General features: G+C 39.6%; 1 protein-coding gene across 5 annotated transcripts in view; it reads left to right on the plus strand.

Moving 5' to 3' along the window:
- Window positions 1-17,083, plus strand: part of EFNA5 (ephrin A5) — a 350,956-nt gene that overhangs the window by 309,630 nt on the left and 24,243 nt on the right. For 4 of the 5 annotated variants that reach the window (XM_083151700.1, XM_083151702.1, XM_083151701.1 and 1 more), the window contains 2 exons: window positions 16,278-16,343; window positions 16,740-16,820. In XM_083151700.1, the coding sequence (XP_083007826.1) occupies window positions 16,278-16,343; window positions 16,740-16,820 (147 nt within the window). The remainder of the gene's footprint in view (window positions 1-16,277; window positions 16,344-16,739; window positions 16,821-17,083) is intronic. The other variant, XM_083151704.1, reaches the window with a different exon arrangement.

Consider the following 17,083-nt stretch of genomic DNA (forward strand, 5'->3'; position numbering starts at 1 on the left):
ATGTCTGATGTCAATGATTCTTTAGCAGATTACTGGAAGCCTGAGGGTGTGTACACACGGTGCGATTTAGATTTTTGCATAGTATAGCTTAGCGACCAAATCACAGTGTACTCAGTGTCATCAGAGACTAGCAGTTTTGTCTGAAAATCGCTAGCAGTTTTGTCTTGTTTTTAAACCTCTATTCCGGTCCCGAAAGGCGCTGATGACCAGCTGGCCGCTGGTGCAGAGTGCATCTATTTCTATCCATTTCTAGTCTAATCGCAGGAGCATACTCCTGCAACCAGTACAGGGCTGGTGCGGTAGCGCGCTCCTAACGATTTTTCACCCTGTACATACTAAAAACACGGCAATATGGTCGCTCATTGATTATTTAGCCAGCGATACTGGCTAATATCGCTCCGTTCGTACAGGGCTTTAGACTTACTCATTGATGTTGAATTTTTTTGCAAATGGATCTGCAAATGGGTCGCTATATGCCATGTATTCGGGAATTTTGCAAGAGGTATTTATTCATTCTTGTGGAAGGCCATTTTTTTCATCATAAGCAACTGCTTTTCCTCTAATTAGTCATCCATGTTGAATTAGGCCCTAAAATCTGAAGAAACATCACCACTCTAGGGGACCTATGTACGCCCCTAATTTTGAATTCAATTTCAATATGATGTCTATTTACAAAAATACAATTGAAACTTTTAGGGGGGTATTCAATCTTCGGCTCACGGCAGACGAGCTTGCTCGCCTGCCGTGACCTAGTCCCGTTCTCGGTCAGCTCGACCGAGAACATGCAGGCGGGATTCAATGTCCCGCCTGCCGGGGAGCGTAAAGGGGGCGTGGCCGCGAGTTGCGGCCGGGAAGTGACGAGATGCAGCCGGCAGCTCGTCACTTCCCCGCTGTTCTCGGCAGAACGAGCCCGACAGCTAGAGATGTCGGGCTCGTTCTGCCAGGAAACCCTGTTCAATGCTGTCGGGGAAGACAGCATTGAATAGGGCCCGTCGAGCATCTCCCCCACGGGAGATGCTCGACGGCGATTGAATATCCCCCTAAGTGCGTACACACGGTACAATTTGCCTTCCGATGTTGACGATATAGTCAACATCGGATCGGAATCGGATGCAGATCGCAAGGGTTTTAACCCTTGCCATCCCGATCCGATCCCGATGCGCGTACACGTATCGCAAGGCAGAAAGTCTTGTCTGCCTTGACTATATAGTGCAGATCTGCACTATATAGTCAGAATTGTATGCAAATCGGATGTGCCTTGCGATCCGATCCTGATCCGATCTGATCGGATCGTGGATCGCATCTTAAGGCACATCTGACCGTGTGCACACCATTTGAGTTAGCATTATTTATTTATTTTTATTCCAGCGCTTCTAACAGAACTGTTCCTTCAAAACAAATTAGCAAGTTGTGAGTTTCTTAGCAGTGGACAGTTCATCAATATTTTTTAGCTGAAGTTTAGCCACAAAACCTAAATGACTCAACTTTATATTCAACAATTAATAGTTGTCACATAGATCAGAGATCAGTAAACCTTTATGTACTGTAGCTAATGTACTGTGTGCTGAAGATTCTGATATAAGTTTAATAGAATCTAAGAGTTTCTATCTATATGTACAAACAACCTAATTTCCCATGGACTCTGTAACTGTTCGTGCTTATTTTATCACTTTGCTTATGATAAGAATCACACCCAAACACTGGCAGAATACATTTGGGATAGGATAACATTCTTTATAATACCACTGAAATATAGAACTGTGACATTGATATGTTAGAATATATTATTGGATTAGCAGATTTACCGGTCATGCTGTAATTCAGTATAAGCTACTACAAACCTCCCAACTTTTTTTAGCACGAAGGAGGGACAAATGCGAGTGACCTTCAAATCGTGTCATTCTTGCGAGGCCACACCCCCGCTCTGGGGGCCTCACCAGCAGCTCTGTAAGCTGCTGGCCAGCCCCCAGCCTCTCTGCTCTGGGAATGGGATTGCAAGGGGAACTTCAAACTGCCCCCCTGCCATGGGACACTGCCGGCCCCAAGAGGGACGCGGAACGCCCCCAAAGACTGGGATGTTCCTGCGGTATGCGGGACAGTTGGGAGGTATGCTACTATACAGTACAGTATGTGCCAATTGTATGTCACAAATTCTACTGATTATATTCCTGTTACAGATGTGTCCTCATTCAACTAGGATTCTTGCACCATATTGCACAAGATGCATGGTGCAGTCATAGACAATTTCTCTTACAATGTACTGGGAATGGCTGATATGGTGGTACAGTCAGCACCAATGTACCAAGCCTAAACTAGGAAGACAATCGGCTTATTATTTTCACACAGATGTCTGTCTATGAACATGGTAGCAGTTTGCTACCATCGGTGCACTGTTGGTCCCCCCCAGTGCATGATTAGCCAATAGGCTGATTAGGCTGCAGCCTAAGGCACCAGCACTGGGAGGAGGGTGCCTTGCAGGTGACGGCCGAGGAATAAAATGAAGGCCTAAGTTATTCCATTTCATTCTAAAAATGAAAAGAGATGATGTAGCCTATAGCAACCAATCAGATTATGTCTATCAGTTTCTAGAATGCAATAGAAAAATGAAAGACAGAGGGTGAAATTTAATAGGATGAGAGATTCAGAAAGTGAGAGATTTGGTAAGAAATCTCCATATTTTTTTTAAAAGCGGCAATTATTTACACTTCAAAATCAAACTGATTTAGCAGTGTAAAAGGTTGCTGCTTTAAAAAAAACCTGAGATTTCTTACCAAATCTATCACTTTCTAAATCTATCATCCTATTAATTGTCCGCCAGAATCTACCTGTTTGCTATTGTCGACATCACCATTTTTAATTTTTAGAAGCTGTAAATTGACTCCATAATTAATCCATAATTAGACAGTACTATGTAAAATACAAAATCCACATTAAAGAAAAGCAAAACAAAGCTATTATCTCAAAAAGAGTTTTAACAGTGATAATAACTCCCTGTAGTGGAGTATTATTTAGACATTTTCAAATGAAGAAATAATATGTAAGTTTTGAGTGTTTAAGTCAATTGACTAAAACAATAAAAAAAATCCATTAGAGACTATGAAAAAGACTCCAGCAGGAGTCGAAACGCGTCAGTCTGGGAGTACTGTCGGGTTGACTCAGGAGTGAGGTGCTGGGGCGTGGAGGAGCTGATATCTGTGATTTGCCCCGGTACAGATTCACATGTGCTACTTGAACTGGCTATCAGTTCCAACTTATCCGGTAATTGCCCCACTTGTCGAGTCAATAAGAGGCTCCCCCACATGGATTTTTTATATACTACTGTTATACTGGAATTTTAGACTTGTATGTTCATATCTGGAGGATCTGAATGTGACCTACCAGAAATTGTTCTGTGTTGATTAAAATTTTTTGTTGTACCTAACTGTACTTCACCATATGATTATCTTTCCTCTGCATGGTACTTTTGGTATACTCAGGGCGGAGAAGTAATATACGTGTTGAACACATCAGCGCCTGGTCTTAAGTTATGTATATTTTTTGTTTGCAATAAAAAAATCCACCCAGAGAAAGCAAGAACATTGGCGCACAACAGGTTATATTAAAGGAATTATAATGAATAAATATTTATCTTTGTGTCTGCTGTGGTACAGGTCAGCTGTTGTTTGGTAATAATGTCATGCACAGAAAAAATGTGTTAATTATTCCAGTCACTGTGAGGAGCATTGCTACATTATTTAATTAAGATGGGAATGCCAGGGGCAGTGTGGGGAAAAACAAGGGGATGTTTTAAATGCTATTTAATAATTATTAGGTTTTAATCAACACCAGTAGAAGATATTTATACCTTTAGAATGTAAGCTCTCACGAGCAGCCCCCTCTTTCCTTGTGATTTCCTTCTTTTACTTATACCGTCTTTGATGGCACCACATCCTGCCACCTATTCCAGGTGTCCTCTGATGATGCTGCTCTGGTTATATACGCTACTAGTTCTCTATTGTATTCAAATATGTCACAGTTTTGCTTATTCGTTATAACCAGGCGCTGCAGATCCCTTGTGGCGCCATATAAATAAAGAATAATAATACAGGACCCTCGAATCTTGTGCATAAATATTGTATACAGATCCACATACATCTAGCATACTTTTGCTTTAAAAACAGCTCTTTGAGTCGCACCATTACATGGCGTGTCTTGGTAGCACCTGGCATATTGTTTAAAAACGTTTCCATTAAAATGTGTCTTATTTCAAAAATCACTGGATGTCAGCTGCCTATCCTCTTCCCGTACAAGGTAGCCACAAATCTAAGACACCAGAGATTATCCTAGATTTGCGTGCACCTTAGAAATAATTCGATGGTTGGCGACCATCAAATGATTTCCTCCCCACACGCAACCTGAGAATGGTCGTTTATGCTAAACAGTCATTCACTGACTCGAAAGCAGGTACAAAAAGGCTGCCTCATTGTTCTGATTGTGTGATCTTCACTCTGCTTGTAGGCCCTAGAATTGTGGAGCCCTGGGCAGCTGCCCACTGTGTCTAAGATGGCCCTAGTGTTCATTCTAGCACAACTTTGAAAACCCATGCAGTTCCTCTTCCCTGCCTGTGGTGTCGCTGTCTGCTGTATTGCTTCTAGCACAGTGTGGTCTGTATATCAGAACTGATATGCAAACCAGAACTGTGCTAGAAACACCACAGCAGACAGCGACACCCCAGGCAGGAAGAGGAACTGCATGGGTTTTCAAAGATGGCGGGTGCTAGAATGAACACTAGGCCATAGCTGTAATTTATAGTTTATATACATTAAGATGGCCCAGTGTTCAGTTAATGCTATTACTGTATGTTATTGTTGGTACAATTGCTGTTTCAGAGTGTACACTACTCAATTACAATTTCTATTGTTGCTTCGGCAGAATCGCTAAAACAATTCATATGTGTAAGCCCAAGGTCCTTCAGCGCATACATTCTTCAGATAGAACACTGATTTCTAGGAAAAGGAATGATAATTCATTTCCCACCAACATAAAAGAAGGTAGAGAATATTCAAAGTCTCCTATATCAGTGAATGAATAATGCATATTTTGCTTGACAGAGTAAGGCAGGTGATTTTGGTTTAATAAGAATTTTTTTTTTTTGTAAGAATTGTAGCGTCACAGCAGTTCACAAGGAGCTTCTGGTATCAAAGAGCTAAGCAGAGTATTTAATAGAGCTTGGTTGTAAGTGTTTTTGTTCCAGCAGAGCTGATAGATTCATCTCCATCTGTTCCATATTCATAACAAAGGAGCTAGCTTACAGGAGGGACGGCTTCCCTAGAGTAGGATAGAAATGATCTTTTCAGCACACAATAAAAAGACTCACGCATGGTCACTTAAACTATGTAGAAAGTAGTAAGTGCTGAGGGCACTTCAGCACCAATTTCACCTGCAGCATATGACAGTTTCGGCACACACTTTTTTTGACACGCTGAAAATCCTTTATGTGCTTTTTTTCCCCTCTATAGCAACATTTGGTATAGTGCTGCTGAATTGCAGCTTTTAAAATGTGGGAAATTATGTGTAATTAAATGTCGCTTTCGAGGCAAACCCACAAAAGTTATTTTTTTCTGCCCCATCTCCCTTTACTATTAGGCGATAAAACAATTCTCTGTATCCTGCTCTGTTTCGTATCTCTACCTTTATAATCTGCAATTTCTGAAAGCTTCAACAGCCCGTGCCAATTTTATGATTACTCCATATGTACATGGTGAACGGAAATTAAAACGCATACTTAGACCGAGTAGCATCCATAAATTGAAAAATGAAGCACAACAGATTCACACAGAACTCGGCTCCAACAATTTCTTCTACAAACTGTTAAAGGAGCTATTAAATGTGCTCTTATTATATGTGTAATTGCACACAACTAATGGTTTTTGTTTCAGTGCTATCCCCGTTGTGACTCTCTTTAATTGTGCTGCAGCTAAAGCAGTATTTTATGCAGTTTGTAATCTGGAATTTACTTGCAATTTAACTGACTTCAAGTAATAATTTGTATTGTTTCAAATGGTTTCCTCTTGTAATCCTTACAATGCAATACTAAGGGGCATATTTAGTATAATGAGGCCTATTTATAATCACTAAATATGGAAATGTTTGCAGGGGACCGATGTTTTGCATATGCGCATGCACAGCTGCATTTCTGGGTGTGTGCGGCCACGGCAAACAGACTGTTCACTGGATGCATGCACCCAAGGCTGTGGCCAGAGGGCATCGGGCGGTGGGCGTTCCCCAAGGGTGTTCCCATGGAAATCACCCGGTGACATGACATCACTGGATGTCAGCTGCACGACCTCTTCCTTCTGAATGCCGATGCACATCTAATACCCCTTTCACATTGCAGCTGTAACACGGTATATTGCCGTTTTTTTAGTGCTTTAAAACGGTTCCAGCTGCAATGTGAAAGCTACATTGTCAATTTACCGGTTACAGAAAACCGGTATTTTGACACGTGTTAAAAGCAGGATCCTACACGTTTCTGAGCCGTTTTCCCTGCAGTCTGAACAGCTCAGAACCGGTATTTGCTACAAATGATAACCACACTTGATCCCCGCCCACAAGCAGGAAAAAAAACATTTAAAATGACATTGTATGGCTTTCTATGGGTGAAACGGGTTGAATCTGAAAGGTACAAAACGGTATTTAAACTGCAATATACCTTTACACCATGCAATATGAAAGGGGTTTAACTGGCTTTTGACCAGTTTTAAGACACGTTTAGAAAAACGGGTTAAAAGCAGGTTTTTGCAATGTGAAAGTGGTATCAGGTTGCTTCAGAGTAACCATAGATGTGCGTGTGCCTTCCACATTAATCGATGGTCGGCGACCATTTAATGATGTGGGTGTTCCCCCACAGCTTGCAAATGGATGTTTCATCATTATAGGTCCGATAGGTTGTCTGATTTCCAGAAAATCCAAAACGTAACCATTTGAGTGCCAACGGCTCTGTGAGAGATGTGCAAAATATCGGCTAAAAAATGCCAGTGTCCCTCACATTTGTTAAATAAATTCAAATAAAAAATGTTGTGCAAAAAAAAAAAAAGGATTGTATTTCCTATACAAGGTAAACCATACAGGTTCTTATGGTGAAAACAAATGTTTGCTTGGCATTTTTTCACACCTATTTTGACATATTGGGGGAAATTTACTAAAGGAAATTTGTAAAAAATAGGTGCATTTGTATTTAGAAATACACTTATTTTTGACATTTACTATCCTGAAAATACGGCAATTCGTAGTCGGATTGATAGCACATCAATACGACTACAAATTGCCATATTTTCGGGATAGTAAATGTAAAAAATAAGTGTATTTCTAAATACAAATACACTTTTTTTTACAAATTTCCTTTAGTAAATTTCCCCCATTAACTTGGCACTCAAAGGGTTAAAATCTTCAGATGTGGCTTGTTCTCAAAACCCTGCTGCTTGATATGGAAAAGAGTTTCAGGCATGTGAAGAAGGGTCTGAATCACTTCCATAACCTCCCCGCTATGTGGCAAGTATAGGTCACACTAAAATAGAAGCCAGCACTTTGGATGGGTAAGTAGCAGAAGTAGCAGAGCAACAGATCATTGGGACAGCTGCTTTTTTTGGAGCAGCTTTCGCAGCACCGGAGCAAAGTTTCTCCAGTGATAAAGCATGGCGAGGGGATACTTAATCAAGGGCCTTACTAACCCAATGATGAATAGGTCCTAATGTTGTAATGCGTATACCAACCTATTTCTCCTGCACCCCAACATTCTCCTTTTTACAACACATGCCCCCCATGTTGGTGTGCCACCCAGCACACCAACATGCTTCCTCAGAACACCTACAGTTTATGCCCCCCTGAACATCAACATGCCTCTACACACAAACATGCCCCCCTCAGCACCCACCCTAATTTTCCCATAAGTCTACTAAGAATCCCCCTGCACACCAACATGAACAACTTTTTCCATGTCAACCTATTGCTTGTGTCTGCATTTTAACCACATCGACATAATGCATGTCAACATTTTGTGTTGATCGTTTGACTGCCGACTAAAAGTGGTCAACCTATTGACTATCGATTCTATAACGTATGAATTCCCCACTGCCTAGCCATGTAACCCATGTTAGTGTTTTTATTTTTTATTAATTCCTTACATCAGGAATGAGGAACCTTCGCCCCTCCAGCTTTTTTTGAACTACACATCCCAGCATGACCTGCAACAGTTTTAGCATGGCCAAATAGCAAAACTGAAGCAGGGCATACTGGGATGTGCAGTTCAACAACAGCTGGAGGGATGAAGGTTCCCCATCCCTTCCTTACATCATTCTTAAGGTCCCTACACACTAGAAGATTATATTTCCAATCTGGCTGGTTGGAATGAAAATCTAAAAATTTTGGGGAACAAATTGCAATCAACTGTTTGCTCGCAAACGCTGGATGGACAAAAGCAGTCATCTGCATAAATTGATTTAACCAATTTGTCTATAGGACCAATTTTTGTCTGTTTTCCATGTTTAGGAGCAAATGGTCATTCCAACCAGACAGATTGGAAAAATAATTTGCTAGTGTGTATGGGCCTTTAAGCAACTGTAGAGAGTCTATTGTGATGATTTATTGGGGTTCAGTTTAATAAACCCCTTGACGTGTTTTCATCACCCCATCTTGTGTAGTATGTGGTTGGGTTAATCCAAACTTGCTCTACTATAATATAGCAAATATACAGTGTTTTTTTGTTTAAAGCAATCATTTATTTAGCTATTTCTACATTTCATTTAGCTATGTGTCTTATTTGCATACACTGTTCACACCTATTTGAATCATTTATTTAACTTATTCTGTGTTAACATTTTTGAATTAAATCTACCTCCAGTCTGTCACAGAGACTGTACTCTAGAGGGCGATGACTACTTGTAACAAGTCTTGATCAAATAAAAGTATTGTGTCTGTAATGGGTAGTAAAAAAATGATAAGAAGAAAAACAAGACAGATGTATTGGTTGTTGTGTTTGTAGACATGCCATCATGTTTTATTACCTTTATGTCAGATTATCTATGTACTGTCATTTATTATCAGTGTTCTATCATAACTATTTTTGTTCAAAATATATTACAAAGAGATAATCAGATTTAATTTTGTACAAGTCAAACCCAATATTGATTGATTATTTGAGAAATAGATAATGTCATATACAATACATGGTACATTTTACAACAGCTATAGGATATGTATTTAACTATGTTGTAAGATTGCTTTATTTTAATGAAGATAAATAAATAAAATAAATGTAACATTTTATATTTCCAGTGCTACTTTTTAGATTTCTGTTGCATGATTATTTAAGCACAATGTGATCTTTTTCTAATCTTATTTATTTAGCAAATCTTATTACCTTTTACCCTTATTTATTTACAGTTTCTTATATAGCGCAGCTAATTCCGTTGCGCTTTACAATAGGAAACAATGAGAAAACAAACTGGGTAGTAATAAACCGACACAGAGGTAGGAGGGCCCTGCTCACATGCTTACAATCTATATTCAAGCATAATGGGACACATATTGGTTAAATCATACATTTAGTATATGCGTTGAATCAATTAATACTGTTTTTTATATAGGCTAAATCCACCATATCAAATAATTCCTTTTAAAAGACCATTTTCCTCTTATTTTGAGAGCAACCTTTACAATTTGGTACTTAGGAGCTTGATATGTTCTCTAATTCCTAATAATAATTGACTTTGAATTTGATATCTCTAATTTTCCATTTACAGATGAATATTATTACTGTATTATTATTAATAATAATAAATATAATAAATAAATATAAGCTCGTCCACATACTGCTATTGCCGCTGGGCCACAAGCTCACCAGCCGCCTCCTTATCACCCACTGGCTTCTCGCCACCTGCCTGTCCTTCTGACTGCCAGCAGCTCCGGGCGCTGTTATTTTGTCCCTCCCACCCCTATTGTGCTGCTCGATGGGCGGAGTTACTCCAAATGATACTGCTGAGGCGAAGTAGGTGCTGACACTAAGGGAATGCCGCAGAGGGGAGGTCGGCTGCCATTGTTGAGCTGCACAGTGCCTGGGCAATGACTTACTGCCATTGAGGAAGATTCATTAATTTATTAAGTCGGCAACTGACAGTAGGGTCATTCAAGGGTGGAGGGAGGCGAGGGCATAATGCAGGCTGGTGAGGAGGTAGAACATCTTATAAGCGGGGAGGAGGGCACAGACAATGACATAATACAAGCAGGGTATGGTGGGGGGAGGGAAAGGTATAATACAAGGTAATACAAGCAGCCTCCCGCCATGCTTGTTTAATACACTTACTTACATAAAGTAGTCTTTTCTGAGAGACCACACCACTTTCATGTGGCCACACCTCCTTTATGATGTGTGCAAAAGAAATGGGGGGGGGGGGGGCATTTTGAACTATTTGCACTGTTAGCTAGATATTCTACAAACGGTTTAGCGATATTAACTGTATGTTCGTTTTGTAACAATCAATAATTATAAAGCTCTTATCATGATCTTAAATTCTAGCAATGATTTATATTTAAAGATGGATAGAATATTTCATTCTGCACATACTGGCTTCTGCACGAGGCATGTTTGCTCTTGATCTGCATAGCAAATAGGAAATAATGAGAGACAGCAAACTTAAAGGTCAAAATCGTGTTAGTGATGACACATAGGCGTGATCTGCAAATTAGAAGTCTTGTGAATTCATTCTTGAATTGATGGATTGTGTATTTATATTAGTTATATTTATTTTGATAAAATTTGTTTCTATGACATATTTGTCAGAATGTCCCCAGATGCTATAAATCCTAGAAACACTAGATCAAAGCAGAAATGTATCTTTAAATACTTACTTGTTATTATGCCTTATGATACTATAAGTCTGAATCAATACAATCGATTAAGCTCACATCCAATGCAAGCTGAGAAAAAAAAAATTGGGATTATTTTCGGTGTGAAAGGACAAAATGTGCTTGTTTATATTTAAACATTGGTTGTCTAATGCTGTGGTACTGAAATATATTTTTCTGCCATGACACACTGAAGAATGACCCCATATACATATACATCATTTAAAGAAATAAAATTATCCTTACTGTACCCAAAGTACACACTCCCAAGGGTTCTTTACCTACCAAAAACTCCTAAGACTCCTATTCTTTTAATTTCCCCTTAGTGTTCAAAATTGTACTGATCTGCTACTGGCTAGTCGTGTTGCTGAGCTATCTGCACTGCTGTTCTTGTTTGACTGCTTCTGGCACCTCTCTGATGCGAAAGGATGCCAGAGGGTAGATGGGACTTTGTTTTGACAAGCCCACTGGTAAACAGTGGAACAAAGGGATAGCACTAAAACAAACTCTTTTCTCCTTGCTCTGGTGATTTTCTAGACTGTGTGGACATTGGTAAAGCATGCTCTCCTCCCATTCTCTTTTGGTTGACTAGAGCAAGTCCTAGAGCAAGGAATAGCGGGAAAGCATCCTCCCTTCCCGTACAGCATTTATTGTTTTCTTTATTTTACTCACGGGTTCTACTCCTAAACTTGTTTATATATTGTATGTATATTTTCTATGTTTTTAAGTTTTTTCATTTATAGGTTTATGTTATCATAAGTGCATGTGTTAAAAACATAAGCATAGATGTTGTAAGCTTTTCAACTTTCACTTGAATCAGGAAGAGGGTTGGATGTTGCTAAGCAACATAATGGAAATTGTTGTTCCGGCATGTCCAGGTATCCCTCTATATGTATTGACCAAGTAATGTTATGATCCATTATGAAAAAGGAACATAACAGATTTGAGGGAGTATATAGAAAGTTCCTTGCCTTGTCCTGTCTAGGGGCCTGAGCCTATCAGAGAGCAAAATCATGATCCAGAATGGTTTGGGCACTCCCCCTTTAGAGTGCAGTTCATAATGGGGCAAGGCCATTCCCCCACAGAAGGCCCTGTGACAGAGGATACTAGAGATGACAGTGCCCACTACATGACAACTGTCACCTGCCTGTCACTTATAATGTCATGATGTTACATTACACCACTTACAGGAAGAGGCACCAGAAAAGATGGACAAGATTCTGATTTTTTCCCCAGGCAGTGGTGCTCATGCCACAGCATACAGATCAGGCCTCAAAGTAGCCCCCTGACACCCCCCCCCCCAATTAGTAGGAGACAAGGCCAGTGTCAGTGTTTTTTTCGGCAACCAATTCTGTTTACCATCTTTTGTAAAGGGATAGTGGTCTCATAAGGAAGGGGTGTGACCATACAGTAGTACGCCAAAATCATATTCACATTACACTGCATGTAGTGACCCTGATTCATATTACACCACACAGTAGTGACCCTTATTCACATTATAACACATAGTAGTACCCATTATTAACATGATGTTACTCAGTAGTAGTGCTGCTTATACACATAATGCCCACAGCCATAGTTTCCCTTACACAAAGTATCCACAGTAATGTTGCCCCTTAAACATAATGATCACAGTTGTGTACCTTTTACATGTAATGTCCACAGTAGTAGTGCTGCTTGAACACATAATTCTACAGTAATAGGGCTGCTATACACACAATGCCAGTAGTAGTTCCCCATTACACATAATGTCTGCAGTGGTAGTTCCTCTTATACGTATCTCTGCCTCTGTCATTCCAGCAGATCACTGCCCATGTATGTCCAGCAGCTCCTCCCCCTCTCTCTCTGTCCATCCAGCCACCTCTCACATAGTCTTCAGCATGCACAGAGGCTTCTTCTCTCAGTGGTCTTCTTCACTTTAGTGGCAGTGATGGCATGACATCACATATGCCATGCCAGAATGGAAGCCATTGGGACAAGCTTTCTCTTGGAATTGCTGTGCAGGGCTTTAGTGGAGGTGCAACTAGTTCCCCCTACCATTACAGATAGTAAAAAAATACATGAAAAGTCACTTGTTTCTCCTGTAGAGTAAACTTTTTGGAGTATTTTTATTTCTTATGTCAAGCTAAAAAACAGCTGTGTAAAATGACTTGAGACATAGGAAGTGTTGATTTCTACAGTATATTATGCCAAATAATTCCTTTCATCATCTCACCTCTAAAGACACATCAAGAGAAAAACGAATACATCAGAACACAAAAATTATATGAGGAAAAGTAAAATAAAAGCCTTAAGTGAAAAATGTTATAAAAAGCAGTCACTCGTAATACTAAATACCATCAACATATTTCATTAACAAAAGGTATTGCAGTTATCTATTGCAGTTATCCATTACAATGCTACAATATATATATATATATATATATATATATATATATATGTATATATATATAGTCTGTGCAGGGGTCCGGCACTGTCAGCCACCTCTGGCAAACTGCTCTGGCTTGGCCCGGGTGCCCGTTCATCCAGAGGAGCCCTCTGGTACATGCAAGTCGAAGGTCAGAAAGAACGTCACTCCCGGCTCTTGTTAGTTAACAAATACATTTTATCTGTGTATGCCAACGGCGTTTCGAGCCTGTGGCTCGTCTTCAGGACAAGAGCTTGTTGTGCTTACTATTACTGGTGATGCAATTCCTGAGGGTGCTGCCACCTATCGTACATATCTGGTGTGTTTGCACTGGGAATGCACCTGGGCACTTTAAACAGCTGAAAACCAAGGGAGTGCCGGTCATCAAAATTGTGTGTGTGTGTGTGTGTGTATATATATATATATATATATATATATTGACACAGATTTGACATGTGTCTGACTGAATTATTGAATTGAGTGCCGCCACACACACCGTCTATGTACTGCTCCTGAAGAGGGAGCTAATGGTGAGCACCTACTTTTACCTGCCGAGGAGTTCTTCTTCATGTGGATGATTATATATATATATATATATATATATATATATATATATATATATATATATATTATATATAGTCCATCCATCTGGCCCATTAATTCACAGTGTTGTCGTATTGTTTCTTCATGGAAAAATATTCAGCCACTGATTCCTAGTGAGCTGATAGGTGACATTCCCTAGTATGTACAGTAGGTTCAGTCCACATAATGGCTGCTAGCACAGACATCTGCATTTTAGGGAGAGTAAAAGGACCATCTTGAATAAAATATATATATACATCTGACTCTGTATTTATAGCGTGGATAGGAGTATTGCACATTGAGCACATACATGTGTATTCAAATGCATCCTTCCATTGATGTGACAGTTTTCATCAGTAAACACTATATACAAAAAAATTATAATTTTATCACACAGAGAGCAGGAGCAGAAATACAGATGAGACAAATATGGGGAACTGAATTTGGGGTTGGCACGGCAGGAGAGCAAACACTGCTTACATTGAGGCCTTGTTTGTGCCAGGACTCCATGTGTAGGAATAGAAGAATGGAGGGTAAATAGGTGAACACTAATAATGTACAACCTGTGTAAACTGTGTGCAGCTGCTCTAAGGTCACAGGCAGTGCATGACACAGCCTACAAGATGTTACTTACCTGGAACCACTTTTCTAGGCTATACATGTTAACATAAAGTCTTTCCTGATGAGCTTCTTTTGTTCACCATCCAAACTTATATACAGCATTAGCATATACAGCATTAGGGGTGAGGCTCTTAAAGTGGCAATGTTATCTTCCTCTTCCTGCCTCCATTACCACTTTCTGTAATGCAAGTATATTCCGGCATTCTCATTGCATGTTTACTTCCTATCAGCTAAAATTATAGCTAAAAAATTGCTATCCTCTGTTGCTATCATCATTCAGTTTTCGTCTGTGAGATTGTTTTGTGCTACATGCATTATTTTACATTTTAATATCTTATATTGTATGTAAGAGCCCAGACTCCATTTATCTACATCACTAGGCATTTGTTTAATTCATTTGGAGTTTCATCCCTGTAACCTATAAAAATGGAGTATGGTTTAGATACAATATATAATTATAACATTGCTTTAACAAGCTGGTTGCCTCAGATGGTATCTCTGCGGGCAGGGTGTGGGTCAATGGGCTGTTAATGTGCAGGGTTTATCATACTACTACACAAGTATTTGCTTTCCAATATATGCATTGTATGGCTCGCCTCCTACAGTGTAACCTTAGTAGTGCACCCACCAAAGCTGCCACATCTGGTGCACTTGTGGATGGGATGAAAAATACATGGACCTGAGTGTACATTGAAATCATCCATTTTGGGTAATTTCTTTTAGGGGCAATCTATTCCACCTAGGGTAATCCTACGCAGAGCGCCTAAAATGGCTGCTGCACCTGGTAACTTGTCAGGGTGGGGTACACAACCCATGGAAGTTACTATCCAAAATGCTGCATCACTCCTGCATTATGCTTACTGTGTGCTCAAGGGTTTCTTGTGTCTGTGACTTATCTGTTACTGTACTTCCGCCATCCTCTGTATTATTTGCATTGTTTTTTTAATGTCTGTATAGCGCCTTGAGTCCTGTTGGAGAATCTGCGCTATATAAATTAAAGTTACTTACTTACTATAACCAGAGTCATGTTATACAGCACTCATATAGGGTTTACAATAACAGGATACCCTAAGGCAGCAAGAGATGATGAGTTGGTAGATGGGTCTTTAGGAGCCCACACACGCACCGTTGCCGGCGGTGCGATGCTGTACGATGGGGTGCGCGCTCCTGCGGCACCTCATCGTACAGTTCAAAAAGTATGTGCTGCACATACTTTTTGTACTAGCCTTTTCTAGCATAGCATCGCATCGCATGCACATCGTATGCACAAGGCATACGATGCGATGCTATGTGTGCTAGTTAAGCCCACAACGCACGCCGGGATTGGTGCGTGTGTGGGCTCCATTAATCCTAATGAAAAGTACAGTAATGAAAGAAGCATTATTAACCCTTTGAGTGCCAACATCTCTGTGAGAGATGTGCAAAATATCGGCTAAAAATGCCAGCGTTGCTCATTTTGTTATTTAAAGTCAAATAAAAAATGTTGAAAAAAAAATATATATATATTTCCTACATAAAGTAAATATTACAGGTCATTATGATGAAGGAAAATGTTTGCTAGTCAATTTTTACACCTATTTTGACAAATTCACTTGGCACTCAAAGGGTTCATCTTTTAGTGCTGATCATCAAGTAGAATGGCCCTGTGGGTAATTGCCCTCCTACCGCCCTTGCCATCCGTCTCACCGAAGTTTTTCCAGTTAACCTAAGCTTAACACAGTGAGAGCTGGCCTAGAAATATTAATATAAATGAAATTGAATACATTGTATCTTCTTTTTCCTCCAGCTTCAGCAATCCCAGACAATGGAAGAAGGTCCTGCTTAAAACTCAGAGTCTATGTACGGCCGGCAAGTAAGTGGCTTTCATCTGCTTTGAAAGGGTGGCCTTCAGATGCATGTTCTAGTGTATGCTACAAACAAGATCATTCAAGTATTTAATGTAAAACCTTGTGTGGTACTTGTTATCAACATTTGTGGTTTCTTTTGCATTCGATTTTGTAATCATTCATCATTAAGCATTATTAAAATTGTGCGACTTGCTAACTTGTTGTTTCTCAGATGTTGTACATGTATAATTCATAGAAAAAATACAATCTGGCACTAGGAGAGATAGTCTATAGAGCAAAACAAAAAAAGTAATAATACACAACATAAGTGGAAAAAAAAAAGAAAATTAAAACAAAACAAAGTGGTGGCAATTAAGAGATCTCATTAACATATTTGGCTGTTATTTCTATTTCTATTATAGACAGCTGTATGAAAACTATAGGTGTTCATGACCGTGTTTTCGATGTTAACGACAAAGTAGAAAATTCTTTAGAACCAGCAGGTTAGTATGCTTAGAGAATTTCTTTTAACCAATGTGTTCTTCTCTTTGGTGCTTCGTATTTCAAGCCTTGCATGTCTTGCATGACGTCAGTGCTTTTGCTGCCATGGAAAACTTCATTCTTTTAGATTGTTATGCAATGCATGGAAGACACTCTGTTGTTTTTTTCTGTTTCGTTTGTGCTAGTGATGGTTCAGTATATGTCTTTCTTTTTCAGATATACACTCTAATGTGTCATTGTAAAATTGTAGATGTCTTATGTCTTG

The sequence above is a fragment of the Crinia signifera genome, chromosome 1, assembly GCF_055691185.1.
Source record: "Crinia signifera chromosome 1, ASM5569118v1, whole genome shotgun sequence".
NCBI classification, from domain to species: domain Eukaryota; kingdom Metazoa; phylum Chordata; class Amphibia; order Anura; family Myobatrachidae; genus Crinia; species Crinia signifera.